General features: G+C 52.4%; 6 protein-coding genes across 6 annotated transcripts; 4 read left to right on the forward strand and 2 right to left on the reverse strand.

Annotated features, from left to right (window-relative positions):
* Window positions 1-237: 237 nt before the first annotated feature.
* Window positions 238-1,627, reverse strand: PUNSTDRAFT_129275 (uncharacterized protein; the record flags this gene model as incomplete). Its single annotated transcript, XM_007378452.1, has 9 exons — window positions 238-346; window positions 401-569; window positions 629-672; window positions 720-776; window positions 859-893; window positions 947-973; window positions 1,029-1,050; window positions 1,101-1,170; window positions 1,222-1,627. 9 exons carry the CDS (start codon window positions 1,625-1,627, stop codon window positions 238-240), a joined length of 939 nt encoding a protein of 312 aa, XP_007378514.1.
* A 1,738-nt stretch (window positions 1,628-3,365) lies between these two features.
* On the forward strand, window positions 3,366-5,372 carry PUNSTDRAFT_117326 (uncharacterized protein). The gene is made up of 7 exons (XM_007378453.1): window positions 3,366-3,816; window positions 3,866-4,047; window positions 4,100-4,168; window positions 4,231-4,714; window positions 4,767-4,836; window positions 4,889-4,975; window positions 5,028-5,372. Exons 1-7 carry the CDS (start codon window positions 3,472-3,474, stop codon window positions 5,117-5,119), a joined length of 1,329 nt encoding a protein of 442 aa, XP_007378515.1. The 5' UTR covers window positions 3,366-3,471; the 3' UTR covers window positions 5,120-5,372.
* Window positions 5,373-5,528: 156 nt separating this feature from the next.
* On the forward strand, window positions 5,529-6,260 carry PUNSTDRAFT_94761 (uncharacterized protein). The gene is made up of 4 exons (XM_007378454.1): window positions 5,529-5,576; window positions 5,634-5,847; window positions 5,917-5,973; window positions 6,031-6,260. The coding sequence occupies exons 1-4, from the start codon at window positions 5,566-5,568 to the stop codon at window positions 6,184-6,186; spliced, it is 438 nt and encodes a 145-aa protein (XP_007378516.1). The 5' UTR covers window positions 5,529-5,565; the 3' UTR covers window positions 6,187-6,260.
* Window positions 6,261-6,303: 43 nt separating this feature from the next.
* PUNSTDRAFT_94762 (cysteine proteinase) lies at window positions 6,304-8,689 on the reverse strand. The gene is made up of 11 exons (XM_007378455.1): window positions 8,468-8,689; window positions 8,004-8,410; window positions 7,866-7,947; window positions 7,783-7,812; window positions 7,679-7,732; window positions 7,544-7,629; window positions 7,436-7,494; window positions 6,933-7,380; window positions 6,743-6,883; window positions 6,606-6,692; window positions 6,304-6,554 (listed from the first exon to the last, which is right to left on the reverse strand). Exons 2-11 carry the CDS (start codon window positions 8,334-8,336, stop codon window positions 6,393-6,395), a joined length of 1,482 nt encoding a protein of 493 aa, XP_007378517.1. The 5' UTR covers window positions 8,337-8,410; window positions 8,468-8,689; the 3' UTR covers window positions 6,304-6,392.
* Window positions 8,690-11,238: 2,549 nt separating this feature from the next.
* PUNSTDRAFT_79254 (yippee-like protein) lies at window positions 11,239-12,488 on the forward strand. Its single transcript, XM_007378456.1, has 4 exons — window positions 11,239-11,497; window positions 11,556-11,599; window positions 11,651-11,759; window positions 11,810-12,488. The coding sequence occupies exons 1-4, from the start codon at window positions 11,399-11,401 to the stop codon at window positions 11,888-11,890; spliced, it is 333 nt and encodes a 110-aa protein (XP_007378518.1). The 5' UTR covers window positions 11,239-11,398; the 3' UTR covers window positions 11,891-12,488.
* Window positions 12,489-13,762: 1,274 nt separating this feature from the next.
* On the forward strand, window positions 13,763-14,089 carry PUNSTDRAFT_58731 (uncharacterized protein; the record flags this gene model as incomplete). Its single annotated transcript, XM_007378457.1, has 1 exon — window positions 13,763-14,089. One exon carries the CDS (start codon window positions 13,763-13,765, stop codon window positions 14,087-14,089), a length of 327 nt encoding a protein of 108 aa, XP_007378519.1.
* Window positions 14,090-16,659: the final 2,570 nt, after the last annotated feature.

The raw sequence follows: 16,659 nt of genomic DNA on the forward strand, positions 1-16,659 counted from the left end.
TCATACAAAGGAATCGGCGACCGATGACAGTATGCATTCTTATTTACATTTTGTTCCGCGTCTGGGTACAGCAGTAGTATACCAGACCTTGGGGATGAGGCATCGTTCAGACTGCCGAGTTGCGTTTCGCGGGGCGGCGGGCTGGAAAGAGGAACCAAAGAGCGCACAGGAAGGCGCATTGAGCGAAAGTCATTCGCGATAAGACGGACGCTCCGAAGTGGTTTGATAAAATGCCCGTCAGGAAGGGGAGAAGTGCTGCGGGATTGGAGCATCGTTAGAGCCTAGAGGGCGATCATCGAATGTTAATTCAGGGTACGAACCGCTACCAAAGCTCGCGAACCATGACCTACACCATACTACTTCAGTGACAGCATAGAAACAAAGGATATCGAGTACTCACAGTATGGCCATGGACACAAGCGTGACATCGCAGGGTAGGACATCAATAGCCAAGCCTAGGGCTCCCGGGAACATGGGACCGTAGACGAGACCGACGATCGAAGCTGCGAATGCATCTCCAAATACAGACGGAACGAGCCAGATGACGAGGTACATGGCCAAAGCCACGACTATATATCGGAGCCTCCGCCCATAAGCGCTCGGCCGAGGAAGGGTGGACCAGACTTACACAAGCAGACATGGATGACATACTTGCGATGGGTGAATGTCATCCTGGAGAAGGTCAGGGCTGGGAAACAAGGATTCGAGACAGGACCCACGAAGGTATGGCGGATCCCCACATGAAACGAGAGATTGTTTGTCCGGCCCAATACCCGCTGTACATAGCGCATCGCATGGAACAACGTTAATCAGTCAATTCTTAAAGAAAGCAAATGAGGCTTCCGTCCCGATGCTAACCTAGTTACATATCCGGCTGTAGACGAAGGAGCATTCTGCAAACGTCATTAATAAGCAGGAGTGCGCGATAAGTTAGTACAATACACACCCTGACTTGTAGAAGGTAGTCGACCATCTGAACGGAGAATCCGTATTAAAAGAAGTGACGTATGCCTAATCATAGGACGTACGAAGCCTTGCGTCGCTGTCTCACTGATCTAAAGGTTATTATAATATCCGAAGCTAATGAAGGAATATCTTACCATCCGCTATAGCACCAAGTAAAGAGCGCGAACGCCCAAAGGTATGGCATGCCTAGAGCACGCAACAGAGCTGGCATGAAAGGATGAGAATGATGGACGTCGGCACAAATCGCGAGCCTACTCTTCTTTGGCGCGAGATCGTCAACCAGTGTTGCCGACGATGTGAGCTGGGGTGTGACGCCGGACGGAGATGGCAATTCCAGCGGCGTCACAATCTTCTCTGATGGACCCACGGGGCAGTTCTTGGTATCACGGGGATAGTAGCCTTGTGGTGCGACAAACGTCGGCGTCGGCGAAACAGGTGATTGAGGTTCGAATTCCGGTTCTGACGCCGCCATGGGATCCGGGGTCTGGTTTACAGCGTGTGTTGTTGGCCGAGGGTACTGGCGGGTCACTGCAGCAGCCTTTTCCTTCAGTTGCTCGTCGACCGTTGGCCGGAACGCCAACGAAATGAATAAGAGGTTGATTGCAGAGAGGGTCAGAGAACCCCAGTAGAAGCGAGGCCAGTGAATCCCCCTAGCAATCATTGTTTGACAAACGAGAGGAGCAGCGAAACAGCCGAGACCTGTGCAAGTCATTGATGATGAACGAGTCGGAGATATGAAACGTACTCCAGAAGCCTAACAGGTGACCAAGAGCTCTTTTCGGCGTGGAAGCTACATAAGCATTCCTACCAAAGGAAGGTTAGGTGATCCCTTGACGGAGAATTCAAATGATCCCTCACAAGTTCGCTGTAACAAGGGCTCGGTCGTCATTGCCTACCCTGCGCCGAGGTACATCAATGCTCACCTGTTATGAAGGACCGAGCTAATGCTGCGACGGCATACGCAGCGAGTATGCTACCGAATCCTCGGTCAGAACCCATCAGTACGAAGAAGATCGCATGGATGCAGCTCGCAGAAAACAATGCCAGGTATCTCGCCTGAGGAAGCGAGTGGCCTATGCAGTCACAGCCCACGGAACGGAAGCGGATATGGGGCAGCACGCTCCGCTTCTCGGAGGATGCATCGAAACGGCCCAAGAGGTTCATTACTCTCTCTACAATGACCGTTCCGATTGCGAACCTGAAATTGGTTAATTATCAGCCGATTTATTCAATGCGGTCATGAGGAGTGCAGACCAACCCGACAGTACTGGCGACAAAACAAAGAGACGAAGTCATGTAGCTCAGGTGAAGTTCTGCCTGAAAGGCTGGACGAAGAACGGTCAGATTCAGAGAAAACGCGTGCAAGGGGTGGACCAACAAGGTAAAACGGCCCCAGTAACTGTTGTAATGAGAGATGAGATCTTTTTGTGTTCAAGTGAAGCTGATTAACTTGCCCCCATCACCCCATCCGCAAAGGAAATAAGCAAAAAAGGCGCTGGCGAGCCTCCATCTCAGACGCGGAAATAACGGGTGCAATCCATGATCAATGGGACGCGAAACCCCGAGCTCCGTAGGCGGCGTAGCGGAAGTTGTAGAAATGCGGGAGGAAGCCTGCGTATCGCCCAGGTCCATTGATCCGCGAATTTCTTCTAGTTGTGACAGACGCGGCTGCGTTTCCGCAGAATCCAAGGTGGATGAAGAGGCAATCATGAGCGAAGCAGAATCAAACACGCTGATAACCCCTTGGGGAAGATGGGGTACTTTCATCTTCCGACGATGTTTAAGTAGCGGGCAATATTTGCAGAACCTCTTCAACGAGGCGCTCCCCGTTGCAAAAATATGTTCAAATGTGTTATGACCCGGGCAAAGTATGTAGACAGTCTCGTCATCGTGTTGCCTCGGGCCGGCCCACGACCAGGATGTGGTACATGTTTGGGGCAGTCATGTATGTCGCAGAAGGCTCGTGTCCGTTGAAGAGGCCGAAAGAGCGGCGTATCGACGTAACATATAATGCTTGAGCCGGTCACCGGTCTGGATGGGATACCGGAGGAAGTTATGTTGTCCACAGTTACGTCTTGCAGAAAGCAAGAAAATGACTTTAGTGCCGATACGCGGGGAGAGTGGCAGAACACGTTTCCCCAAGATGCCCGTTCGGACGCGGCTCCCCGCTGGAAAGACCGAGGACCGCCGTAGCGCACATGCCTTTATTTTCCCGAGTATTTTGACCTCATATTACGGCCCTGGACGGCGAGCGGCGCTGGCATGGGACCGATCTCGGGCGTTGAGGAATAGCGCCTAATGCGGGGCGGCGGATGCGGTTGGCAACGACAAAGCTGTGGTGCTCACGTGGCTGCCGAGCTGAACCGGGCGCGCCGTGCTTGGCGACGTCGACGTTCACCAGCGTTCACCGCACTCGACCCCGACGACCCCGACGACAACCACACTCGTTTATATCCTACATACGCGCCCATATCTTAGTCGCAGGCCGGCAAAACAATCCTCACCATGCCCCCCGCAGTGGCATACCCCGCCCAGCCAGATTATCTCTCTCCTTACCCGCAAGATCCCTCGGAGTCGTCCCATGAGGGCGACTATAAGGCCTCCTACGAGGACCTTATAGACGAACACGATGCACCCTACTCCAAGACTACAGGCCATCAGACAATAGCCATCGATCCCACAACCGCCGCTGGCCACCGCCGCGGTCCTTCCTACCCTCTGTCCCATCAACCGACCTATTCCAGCGAATTCAATGCCACGCAAGAATCAGTACCACGTAAAGGCGTGGAATGGGGCTATCCGCCGTCGCCGCCCCAGCGAGACAAAGAGAAACCCAGCATTTGGTCTCAGGTTTGTGGTCGTCGTGTGAGCGGAGGATGAGCGCTGAGCGCCACTGCAGCTGGTGCCGGACTCGTTGGCTTGCAAGCTATACGTGCTCACCGTCTTGATTGAGACGATTATCGATTTGGCAATAGAAGGCGATCTGCTTCTCCGGGTGCACGAAGCAAAGAAGGACGGCGAAGGGGACAGTCTGGCCACCCGTAAGATGCCTGTATACTTGAGCGTATTTGTTTTCGCTCAGTACGTCTTTAATACCACGTCCGATATTCGTGCTGATAAATGTCAAAACCAGCGTCTTCCAGCTCGTGATGGCCATTGATGCCGTATATGCCCGCAACACGTTGCAGTTCATATCGTTAACGTCTGTACTCCATTCATCGCCACAGCCGGCTCGCAGCGCTTAACCGTATGATGACCGCCCAGGTTATTCAACGCCCTCTTCCTATTTTACGCCGTTATTCAGATAGGCGAGATCAAGAGGGCGGCGATTGACACCAATGGCATTGCTGGCATCCCCATCCAAGTTCTCACTACCATTATACCTATCGTTATCTCCGTTGCTGAGATAGCGTATATTGCACTTGGATGGAAGATCTACAACGAGTTCGGATGGAAGGTTTACAAGTTCCTCGGCGCGGATCGGACAATCAAGCGGATATATGCCACATACCAAATTTTCATCTGTCTTGTCAAATTTGACCTATTCTTCTGGGTCGGATTTTCCGTGCAGTTCATCTGGCTCATCCTTCAGAAGACGGATTGGGAATACTACGTTACCGTTGCTGCCCTACCGCTCTCGATCATCTTGCTCATCGAAGGGCATCTTGCCGCACGACATGAGAACAAGTGGATGATGTTCACTTTCATGTCCGGTTGCGTTGGCGCTCTTGTGTACTTTTTCTACAAGGTGCGTGTTCCGCGCTCAGTGTTTGCTTCATGCTTGCTTATCGGGATTGCAGCTTGTTCGCGTTTTGTCTAACCGGACAGAATCTGAGTTTGTGGATGTATGGGCCTCGCTCACTACGTTCTGTACGTCTCTTGAAGATGGAACGTGCTACCTGTATACTGATGTATCACATAGCTATCATAGCCATCTTATTGTTGATCATCACCTTCGTCTTCGCGTGCTTGGTGCTGAACAATTATGGGCGGGGACTCAAGGAACAGCGTACGTGACGTTAGTTGCGCTGCCAGATTCAATGCTGACATTTATGCTACAGTTGCCAAGAGCTCTACACACACACGATGGGGTTCGCAGTCTGTATCCCACAGACCGATGAGCGCGAATCCAAACCGGATGAGCATAGATTGAACGAGCGCGGTTGAAGCCTTTGCGCAGTGTATTCTCTATTTGTCACTCATACTCATCCCTTCACTTGCACATGGACGTTCTATCGCCCCCATTGGCCCGTCATATCTTGTACGTATGAGACCATGTTACCGCGGTTACTCGTAGCTCCGATTTCTATACCTTAACGTGCCACGCCTGCGAGCAGGCTGTTTATTTGCTCTTTTTGGCTGTGAGGGTAGAGGCGGTCTTGGCAGCTGGGCATCCCTTCCGCGTCCGCTGCAGATCTTTGTCTTCTATACCCAAGGATGTATTGCTAGAAACGAACCATTCTTTGAGCTACGCCCTCATACAGAATTCGCGCGGGAAGGATGGGGACACGTCACACGTGCCCCGCTTCTGGCTTTCCGTGCCGCTATGTCTGACGCTCATCGCGGCAAAGTTAACCGCCAGCCTTGTCAACTACTCCCATGTCCCAGCGGTCAGCCAGTCCTCTTGTGTGTATCCATAAGCTGAAGCTCTGACATGCAACTCCAAGATTTCGAGTGAACAACGGCGCCGGGTCGCTGCGTGACCGGACGAGCCTTCTTGGCACCAATGCTGCCTATGGCTTCACACCTCCGTCTTCTGGGCGCTCCTCTCCGTACCCAGAGCCGGGATCTCTAGCGGGACACCGATATGCCGACGACCTAGAAGGTCAGAACGACGAGCAGGTGAACGCTCTCACAGCGAAAGTCAAGCTATTGAAGGATGTGCGTGAGTTCATGGAGCTATGGTTCTCTTTATGCAGCTCCCAGTCTGATTTTTGTGCACCCTAAAAGATCACGGTGGGTATCGGGAAGGAGGTTCGGGAGTCTACGATACAACTGAGCCAAATGGTAGGTTTGCAGCCGTGGACCCAATCGAGAAAGAACGAGACTGAATAAGTTGCACAGAACGACGCCTTTGCGGAGACGTCAGGCATTCTGTCGGGAACCTTCCGGAGGATGAACAACATGGCAGAACGACAGGGATGCCGGTGGTTATGGTACATCGTCTTCCTGGTGTTTGTATTTTGGTTCTTCCTTGTGGTGTGGTGGTTTCGGCGATGATGCCGAACCTTCGCCGGTCCCTTCTTTACCATATGTTTCCACTAGTGTCGTTGTCTATATGTTATCAACACCCGAAAAATCGTTGCAGTCCGGATCCCAATGTGGATGGATGAGAAAGAAACAAATATGCGAATAAAGACAAATAATAATGAGGTAGGCTACGCGAGGATGAAGGGCGGGCAAGACAATTATGGAACATTGAGCAGTTAACTCTGAAGGATTGTGTTGCCGATCTCCCAGATCATCCGCTTCCGAAGATACGGAATGTTTTGCTGGGTGAAGTCCAAAGGTAAATCTTGAGCTAGGTAGTTGAGCACCTGGCAAGTAAATACGCCGCAGTCGTAACCGTTCTCCTGCTGGGGAGTGCCCTGTGTACTGTTGTCAGCGGCTGTAAAGCACCAAGAGAGGGTAAACCCTACCGTGGGTACATAATCCACCCAACCAGTAAAATCAAATGGTGTCTTCTTCTTATTGCGATGTTCCGCATCCAGGTAATTCCGGAGGTGCTGGTATCCGGTATCAGCTACACTGGCAGTTCAGTGCGTTTGAATGTTACCTTATACACTGCCGTCCGATTCATGTTCATACTGTCGTATGACTCAATTCGTTTCCGGCGGAAATTGATAGCAGCCGCTGTCCAGTGCGTATTGTTATGGTTCACTGGTATCAGGATGGCGTCTTTAGAGAAGATGTCGATCTACGATGCATGGTGAGCAAGGACCTTGAGATGGGAGTTAATTCTATACCTTCTTTGTCCACTTGGCCAAGCGACCCTTGTCGTAACCATCCGTAGTTAATTTCGTCCAGAAAAACGTGCTGAAATAATGCACATTCAAAACCTTGGCACCGCCAGCCTTAGGGCTGCCGGTGGCGGTATTCGGCACTGGATTCTCCTTGCTTCCCTCAGACCGACCCATAATCAATGCCCCATAGAAGTTGATTATTTCGTCATTGAGCCACTGCCCAGGCGCCAAGCGACAAAGGTCGCGATCCGAGACTTGCTCTCTGGCGTACTTCGAGATGACACCCCGTTTCTTGAGGAGAGCCTTCACCTCGGCTTCTTGGGGAGCAGGCAACGACTCGGGAAGAGGAGGCCGTTTGGGACGTAATCTCTGCTCGATCAACTCATCGAACGCCTTATGTGTAGTGCGTATCCGCTCGTGTTCTGGACTAAATGGCCGGGGCGGTTTCGGGCTGTCATACCATCAGCTCAAGCGCACCACAATGTCTATGACTACAGGATGCATACCTGTTCAATGTTGCCCGAGCGTTTTGGAGAGCACGCTGGAGGAACTCAGGCTGCAAGTCCTGGAAAAATATGAGTGATAGATCGGATGACAGGAATGGCTTGCTTCACTTCGTAAGAAGAATGCCTACGATTGAGAGTTGATGAACTCTCGTCGGAATAGGTGGAGCGTATATCGCTCATGGACCGTGACGGCGCTACAAACAAGTAAGCCCAAGGAAAACCGAGCATATTGGATAGTCTTACAGAGAATATCCTTGTGTTCCATGCGCTCCAAGCGTTGCTTATATGTGAGGAGTTCTGTATGTCCATTTCAGTTGACGAGCACTCTGATTGAGAACCCAATTTACCTCGGAAAACACCAATATCGGATTTGTAGCCTGAATCACCGTGTCATTCAGGGAGTTGCATTCGTGGCGTTATGACTTCTCACCTAAGCCTCGTTTAATCCGGTAAAGTTCGTGCAGCATTTCCTCCTGATCTCTCCGGCGGTCATGCTGGACTTGAGCACGGTGCTGGGCGGGAACAAAAAGTGAGACCAGCGCTTTGCACAAGCAGCTAAATCGCTCACCTTTTCCTGCAATATATGCGGTCGACTTTCTAGTGCACGCAGTTGTTCCCTGTATCTGAACTCTCTCAACTCCAGCGGCTCCGCCCTAGTTTTCCGAGGAGGTGGAGGACCCGGCATTCGGTCAACCGCAGTCGAACCACCAGAACTTGTCGAAGCTATATGCACCCCCGAGTCAAGAGATGATCTCGACGGTTCGTCGTAGAGAGAAGAGGTCGAGGCTTTAGCTGTCCCATTGGGTAGAGATGGTGGATGGGACCCGTCCTCGACGCCGTTTGGGACAGGAGGCAGCATGGCTTTTCCGTACTGTGATTGCAGACGTTGTCGCGATGGCATAGCGCGAGGATAACGGACAGGATGATGTCTTGCGTTGGGTATCTGAGGGGTGCCAGCCACCGGCAACACCGGGCCTAGGGTGACTTCATGAGTATCACGTCGGGTCAAGCCGTAACACTATGTGTGCTCACCGTCACCGAAAACCAGGTAGGTGAAAGTGTCCTTCGTCAGATCTATGACTTCGTAAAGCACCCTCGTCCACCTCGACGTCACCGAATCCTCGTTGATGCCGAGTCGAGGCTGCTTCGTTGCCCGGTAGTCCAGGATTGCATCTGCAGCTGGACGCTTCCCCAGTGTTTTTGCCGTCCGATTGTGGCGCGTAGGGAGTATATCAGGTGCGGGGCGTGTGCCGTTCATGCAGGAAGGTGGTGGTTTTGAACACGGGCCACGCCGGTACGAGAGGGTCCGCGTCGCGCTGGTATCGCGAGTTCAATCAACAGAGAGTCAATCTTGCGGGATCACCCAGGTGATCTCAGTAACACGGTATTCGATTGGAAAGACCGAGACGCCTAGACCAAAGACGGACGGTGTGGAGGTGGATGAAGAGCAATGTCGGTGAAACTTCCCACGCCATCGAAGCGCGCTGTTAACGGTGCTGCCGTTGCAGTCGGGATCTCAAGTTCATCTGCGAATAATCGGAATACTGTGCATCCACCCCTAATGCAACGCGTGTTGCATTAGGGTTATATCTCTCTCAATTCACTCAGAATCGTCTGAAATCTACCAGTGGATAGTAATATGCTAGAAATGTTTCAATCGGCGTCTCAAATATTCTGGTTGAGCCACAGCTCTTCCAGAGGGATGCCGGCGAGACACCAGCCAGATCATCACATGCGGTCACGACTTGCCGAGGTGCCGGATTAGGCCAGGCTGCAGGGCTCAAGCGGCTCAAGCCAATCAACGCAGGCGGAGTTTGAATTCATCCGTCAGGTTTGTGTTTGAACCTCCTCCTCCAGCAGCAATACTATACCAATCGCGAATCGGGCTGGCTGGCGTGGCGGATAGAATACAATGTAATGAGTAATACCGAATATTTGTATGAATTTTGTGTTACCGATCCGGCGACGCGAGGCCGTGGAGTACTCGCAACATGTTGCATCAACTTGCTCGAGCAGTTCTAATGTTGTTCTGTAGCCTGAACCAAGCCTCGCTCCCACCTCAGCTCTATCATACAGTATTTATAGATGCTTGAGAGTACATAGAAATGCTTTTGAGACGAACAATTGAACAGGAAGGGAACAAGAGAGGGATTTGCGTCGGTGTTGCTTTACTGGGTGATGTTCCATATCGGATGGATGCACAGTATGTACCTGGCTATTTTCTATAGCTTTGTCGAGGGTACGGAAAGTTTTTCATCTCATAGCAAAGCTACGCTCCGCTTGTTACTGCTTGTGTAGCACGTATAACTGTATCGTCACGTTTACTAACATGCGCCACGGCCAGCAGCTGACGTCTGCGCGATATATCCGGAGCAGGTGTAATAGATATGTGCGCAGATGATGCCGCACATATATGAGTTACCGCATTCCGACACTTTCCCTCGTGAATGTTCTGAGAGGCCGAGGGTCGCCCGAGTACAGGCATCCAGCAGAGTATTAAAGAGCAGTTGAATATGTCATAGAAGATTATCATGGCTTGATCTTGATCCGCTACATTGATCTTTTAGTGATTCTAGACTGGCATCCTAAGGTCCTGCAATCTCCACAGGGACAGAAATCATTCGGATACGTTCCACTGGAACGGGAACTAGAGAGAACTATAGCGAATGTTCAGAAAGACTGTTATACTCGAGGCTTGCGGTGATACGGTTTCGTGAATCCCAACTTTGGCAGCGATCGGGATTGCAGTTCGCGTCAATCAGTCATTCCTAAGCGTAGAGGGCGGCTTGACCTGGAAAGACTGAAAAGCGACAATAAAGGGTATGTGTAGCTGCTGCCGAGCGACGATCGAGATCGTCGCCAGAGGAGTTAGAGCGGATCCTGGAGGCCTTAATCACGGGCATGCCGAGCACACAGCGCCGAGACAGAAACCTGAGGCCTGGAGAAAGGGAGGGAGATGAGTTGCATGATCATGTCTTCCATCACCGTGGCTCAGATCATCCAGACAGGAGAGACTGTAACACGACATGAATAGTCAACTCGGATAGCTAGCTGAAGGTCCTTTGATTTTCCCGGCCGCCGATAAGATGCAAGCACCAGCCGCAATAGCGAAATCACGCACGCATATTCGCATATGCCAACCGTTTTGACTGACGTTGGGACTAGGCCAAAAACAAGGTCGCGCCCGGGTATACATAGTGTACAGATATGGTTGCGGTTGTCGCGTTTCCGCAGCCGTGGGCGTGGATTTGGGCGTGGATGGTTTCGTGAGCAAGGTGCCAGCCTTCGGAGCACTTGCGCAGAGCACCCATCACAGTAGACATCAGTTTGTTACAAATCCTGACCGGGGGCTGATTTCAGCAACTGAGGTCGCGATTTCACGTCGTCAGATTCTGGAACGAAGGCGGAACAGGAAGTGAGTGGTATGGCAGATCCCCACTCGGAGGATATTAGGAGATAGAGCGGCAGTACAAAATACATATCCTGAGTCTAGCCTGAGATCGAAAGTTCCAACATTTGTGCAAGATGATCGCAACCACGATAATGCCAATCATCGAGCATGTGCCGAAACCTAGAGAACGGCAAAGCGGTTCGGATTGCCGAACATGTTCATGGGGAGGATTTAGGATGTGTCGCGATATAAAGCAGACGGAAGTTGCAGGCCGGTGAAAACTGGAAGAGGATGGACGGTAGAGTCACGGAGTCCGGTCAGATGAAGGCTGATGGAGGCGTGGTAACTCCGCACGAGGGTCACGGCCCGAATGGGTGCGTCTGCGACCGTCCCCGCCGACAAGGAGGCCTTCCTAGCCGACCCGGACGTCCTTATCGAGCTCCCTCAGCCCATATAAACCTTTGATCCAGTCAGCCTCCCACATAGAGCTCTCCTCTTCCCTCTGACTCGGTCGTCGACGTCCACGACCACATAGCTTGATCCTGCCTCCCACCACCCCCTATTTACTCACCATGGGCATGCGTTACCGCCAGTATCTTGCCGGAGCGCGCATTTACGGCTGCTCGACGTGCAAGACACACTTGGCGACGATCCACTCAATGATTTCTAGGGTCAGTATTCAGGAATACCTCGGGCGGAGCCTCGCGCTGATACCGCTACCGCTTCCAGGCGTTCAATGGGCAGCATGGCCGGGCGTACTTGTTCGATGGAGTGTAAGTGGCATGATACGAATCATCATATTCGCACCTGATAGGTCTTTGCAGGGTCAATGTCATCGAAGGAGAGCCCAACGATCGCCCAATGACCACTGGTAATCACACTGTTCGAGATATCTACTGCTGCAAGTGCGGGACGACGTTGGGGTGGAAATATGTGAGTATGATATTGGGTCTGGTGTGGTCAGATGCTAACGTTGTGATTAGGACTATGCATACGAAGCCTCACAGAAGTACAAGGAGGGCAAATTTCTCCTTGAACGTAATCTCCTCACCGACGTGCAGTAGTTCCCCGCGACGTGGAGCGGCACTTATGTGCCACTCGCATCATGGGGAAGGGGGCCCAGGCCTTGACAACCCGACGGCCGAGCGCCCGCACTACACCAACCGGCACATCATTTGGGTTTCGTCCCGACATCGTCCTGAAAGACGACATCACTAACCACTCCCATGCGCGATGCGCGGGGTTGTACACTCTCTTCGAGGGACCAGAGGCATAACGGTGGACCTGGTCCTGATGCACAACGGGCGGCGTCATGTGTTCCCCCGATTAGGCAGCGATCAATCGACCACGGCTAGCCCTCGTGCAGCATTTAGAGCGGTCTTTGGAGCCTGTCCCTCTCATTCTTCCGTTGAATAAAGCATCACCCGGTTTCCGTCCCCGGTTAGGCTTGCCCTTCCTACGCCTTTCATCGGAGCATTCCGCTTCCAATGGACTTGTAAATGTACTAAGTACAAAGATCCCTTCCGTATTTGATATTAAGCAAGGTTACGCCTTTGCAGTCAAGGCGGATACGTCATGATGCATGTACACCGGCGTTGGAACCTTGTGGATTGATCTCAAGTGCCACTTACTATATAATATGTACCTCCACCGCACAATATTAAGTGACTCTGCAAAATAGAAACACGGGTTGCATTGAGAACAGGACAATCGCTCCAATGCCTGAGACGATGAACGTCAGCCCAACCTCGGCGGAGCGGGTACAGCGGAGGTTCCCGCAGGTTTCAACGGTACTTCACACGTTTCAAGGACAGCGTGCGTAGCAAGCAGGAAAAGGGGCGTTTGGACCTGAAGAGGGCTAGAATATGTACATCAAGCTGTTCGGAATATAGCTCGTTATATTGGCAGCTCTGAGGAACACTTGAAGACTGCGCAGAACACGGAGTTTCATATAGAGACAGTAACGAGATCACGTCGGCACATGGGGCTGAGACATACTACTGACATCCATTAGCCTCCTATCGCAGGCCCGATCTGCAATAGAAACCCGTTGTGAGGACTGACCCCCCGTTTGTCATGTCTATGTGCATGCTGAGCAATCACGTAGGACCGGAAGGAAGGATACGCAGAACGGGGTAGTCATCGGTGAGAGGCATCTTTTCCGTCGGTCCCATCGTGCTGGGAGAACGTGGAGCCTTGGAACCGATGCATATGCAAACGTCGAGGGTACCGTCGACGGCTGCTACAAGACACATATCTGATAGAGAGATATGTGAGCCACGGATCATAGCGAGGGTAGTGAGGTACGGAGGCTATCAGACCTCCTAGATGCGATCTATCGCTTACAAGCCAGCACAACCTTGGATGCCTCTGGCGGATGGTGCATATGCATGTGGAGAGTCCCAGAAAACGAGGCGAGCTAAGAAAGCTAAGACAAGACACAGGTCCGATTCGGGAGAGATGCCAGAGCCTTTCTTGCATGTGAACGCACTTCGAAGTGTGTGGACGAGGAGATAGAGGAGATAGATGCAGCTTGACAAGCCATCGGCATATGGATCAGCGTTCGGCACCACGCTTGAAGTCTTCGGCTTGAAGCCATGAAACACGGTCCCATCACGTGATCATCAAAGCGCAGGGCTTCCCCAAACTTGCCGCGGTGGTCATATACGCGCTCCCCATAAGAATGCCCAGACACGTCCTTTGTTCACTTTCCACCACCTCCCGAACTGCAAGTGTTGTCGTCTGCGCCGTGCAAACAAACGTTTCTGAAATCAAAACTTACAGAAACGTTCTCCGATCGACCTCCGACTCTTCTGACTCAAGTGTTTCGCCTGCATTCAAACAATGAGTATGTACTCATACTACGCAAGTCTGACACTATGTCACTCACGACTTCATGCTCCCCAGCTGCCACTATGCCTCCTGCGCCCATGCCGATGTTCAGCGCGCCTAAATCCTCGACGCCCAACGTATCCTCGCCTCTTGCCTCCGTGCGCCCCGTCGCGCCAGGCGCCAGCTCGCGGCCAAACCCGAGTCGCAAGTCTTCCTTCCCGACCTCGCGCCCTCTTCGTCCGTTCGCGTCTATCGCTCAGTCGCTGGCGAACGCGCCCAGCGTCCCGCGATGTTCATCGCTCGATTCTGCGGAGCCGAGGAAGACCGTGGCAACCGGCGGTACACCCATCAAACTGATTGAGCCGCCCAAAGGCTTTGAAGGATGTTTCCTTCTCAACCTCACGCAGGCGGAATTCAGCCGGCGCGACTGAGCCTGTTCGCGTCAGCTTCTTCGCGAGGGTTCCCCGCGCGCCTCCGCTTTCATCAGCAGAGCCATGCGCTCGCCGGGTCAAAGGATCGGTCGGGCCTCTCCGTTTGAACATCCCTTTTTCGTCATGGTGTTGTTTTCCGCTTTCGTTATTCGTCCATTGTATCACTACACGCACGTTTCGACCTTGTATATCTTGTGGTTTTGACCGTTCGTTGATTCTGATAAGAAACTGTAACCCACTGTCTCAGGACGTATATTTATCCACGTACCACCAGTCTCTGGACCTATCATTGTCGGCGAGTCTCGGCGAGTCTGATTGTGCTATTCACTGCCATTCTCATGCCTATCGAAAATCAAATTAGCCACAATCCCTGCTTTTCTCCCATGATTACCGCAGCCGAGCTTGAGCCTTGTAATCGCATTCACTGGATACGACGAGCAAGATTTCGAAAGTCCATGTTCCCGAGTGCTCCTGCAGTGGCGGAAAGAGTTCACTGAGTTGCTTGCGCCGAGTTGCTTGCGGTTAGCTCACCTCGGCGCACTACATATAGCGATCAAGTCATACTGGCGCCTTGACTGCCGGCCAGTTTCAGGAGAGATTGCGACGAGCAACAAGCAGTTTCCTAGCATCGGTGAGGGCAATGGTATACATGGGTCGTTGGTCAACAACGCATAAATTGCGTGAGCAGGAGCTTCTGTGGAAGCATGCGTGCGGCCGTCCAGCCTAGGCTGCGATCGATTACTAGTTACTAACTACGCACGGTCCGTATCTACCAGGACTTCTTCGTTTCTTGTATCTAAATGTCATCTGGAACAGATTTGTAACTTTCCTTGCCCTTCTGACTCTCGCGAAGCGTGCGCCTGACCATCCCTCGTATCGAGAGGCAGTGGTGTACGCACGGGTCTGGGTCTCGGAGTCGCAGGCTATCGCGGATTGCTTCAGGTGCTACGTTGGAAAGCTCGTCCTTCGGCTCTGCTGATAACGCCTTCAATGCAGTTTGCTGATACTTCACATAGTGTCACAGGTGACACAGACGTTCCACAATATTCGAATGCAGCGGAAGTGCTGTCACGAGCGTACGGTGCGATTGGAGCTGAGCATGTTGAGCGCGAGTCAAGCCCGTCGGGGTAAAACACGCCGGTAGACACAGCACCTGGACCCGCGTGCTCCCGACTTGTGCGATGCTTACATTACAACCTTAAGGACCCGTGAACTTGCACGTCTGTATGGCACGCGGAATCCCGCCTGTCTGGCCAGGTTGCTGTTCAACATCCGTCTTCATCTCCGAACAATCCTGAAGGGGAACCAGGTGCTTCGCAACTTCTTGCTCTAGGGCACCAGGAGAGTATCCCTCATGTGGAAGTCCGCGAATGGTACTATCGGGAAAGCTATCCTCACGGATGAGGCTCCGCGGCCACCGTGCAGTCTGCCAGACGCAGATGCATTGAGTGGAGCTTCAGAAGTCACTATTCACCGGTGATTATGCTACGGTACATGTTCTTTACCTCCGATGAGCCAATCACCTCTGACTTCGACACGTCTATCATAGCAGGCCTCAGGCTCCAGCAGTTCCCGTGTGTCGGGGACTGATTCGACGTGCTCATCGGATATTCATGCTTGCAAGATCGCCAGTGTCATAAAAACAGCACGTCGAAGGCCCTGTTTTGGATATCATCATCGACAAAATCCTGGCTATACATACAGCCAACTGATAAGTGTGATATCCGAGACTATACTATCGGGGGGGGGAGGGGGGGCGTCATGCCAGAGCTCGAGATTGTATCGCCGGTGAATCCCCCGTTTAGTACGGTCATCCGTGAGAGTAGGCTCGACTTGGGCAGGCCCTGCGTCCGCTATGCATGGTCTTGTGCTTATCATGATCGGATCTTTACCCCAACATAAACGGGTGTTGGATATCTTTCCAAACCCGTCTCAGACCTGACCAACCCTGACTTTGATGTTCATTATGGCGCATCGCCACGGGACCTGGACCGCCTGTCCTCGGGTGCGTTTCTCAGGAACGAGCCTAGTGTCAGTGTAACGCTTGCGTCGAGCATTGACAGGTAGGTAGGAAAATCTAGCCGTGGCCGGCCCTGACACGGTATCAGGTGGGTTGGGAATGCCGGTACTGGCTCAGTTGAATCATGCGCGAGTGATTCGCCTTGAGCGAGGCCTCGAGGAGGAATGAGTAGTGGGAAGAAACAAACCTACTCGGTGCCGAGTATATGCTGTATTGCCTCACCCGGGGCTGTATAACAGCAACTGGCCCCATCACACATGCGAACAGAAATATCCGGAAGATACCAGCAAAGCGCGAGGCTCGGGCAGTATTGGGGCTAGTCAGCGGTCCGGAGTCGGTCCATTGGCTCAGGGTGTCGCGCGTCGGACCGTGTGCTGGCGATAGCTATTCCTTACCGGCGGTCTAGGAGGAAATAGCTCAGAGCGGCGATGAGTGCAAGATATAGGCGCTTTGGCTAGAGATCCGTAGATAGCACTGGGAATAACCGCATTACCGCAAGCGGTACAATTTCGCATGGTAACATAATAGTAATCGAATGTACATGTGACGG

The sequence above is a fragment of the Punctularia strigosozonata genome, assembly GCF_000264995.1.
Source record: "Punctularia strigosozonata HHB-11173 SS5 unplaced genomic scaffold PUNSTscaffold_1, whole genome shotgun sequence".
NCBI lineage: Eukaryota > Fungi > Basidiomycota > Agaricomycetes > Corticiales > Punctulariaceae > Punctularia > Punctularia strigosozonata.

Coding starts and splice junctions, on each gene's coding strand:
- PUNSTDRAFT_94761 (XM_007378454.1), top strand. Junction 5,848..5,916: donor AAGTCAAGCTATTGAAGGAT/GTGCGTGAGTTC, acceptor GCACCCTAAAAG/ATCACGGTGGGTATCGGGAA. Junction 5,974..6,030: donor CGATACAACTGAGCCAAATG/GTAGGTTTGCAG, acceptor TAAGTTGCACAG/AACGACGCCTTTGCGGAGAC.
- PUNSTDRAFT_79254 (XM_007378456.1), top strand. CDS start 11,399: ATGGGCATGCGTTACCGCCAGTATCTTGCCGGAGCGCGCATTTACGGC. Junction 11,600..11,650: donor GCGTACTTGTTCGATGGAGT/GTAAGTGGCATG, acceptor AGGTCTTTGCAG/GGTCAATGTCATCGAAGGAG. Junction 11,760..11,809: donor CGACGTTGGGGTGGAAATAT/GTGAGTATGATA, acceptor CGTTGTGATTAG/GACTATGCATACGAAGCCTC.
- PUNSTDRAFT_117326 (XM_007378453.1), top strand. CDS start 3,472: ATGCCCCCCGCAGTGGCATACCCCGCCCAGCCAGATTATCTCTCTCCT. Junction 4,048..4,099: donor AGCGTATTTGTTTTCGCTCA/GTACGTCTTTAA, acceptor TGTCAAAACCAG/CGTCTTCCAGCTCGTGATGG. Junction 4,837..4,888: donor GGCCTCGCTCACTACGTTCT/GTACGTCTCTTG, acceptor TGTATCACATAG/CTATCATAGCCATCTTATTG.
- PUNSTDRAFT_94762 (XM_007378455.1), bottom strand. CDS start 8,336: ATGCCATCGCGACAACGTCTGCAATCACAGTACGGAAAAGCCATGCTG. Junction 7,948..8,003: donor CGCATATATTGCAGGAAAAG/GTGAGCGATTTA, acceptor GTTCCCGCCCAG/CACCGTGCTCAAGTCCAGCA. Junction 6,693..6,742: donor ATCGGACGGCAGTGTATAAG/GTAACATTCAAA, acceptor ACCGGATACCAG/CACCTCCGGAATTACCTGGA.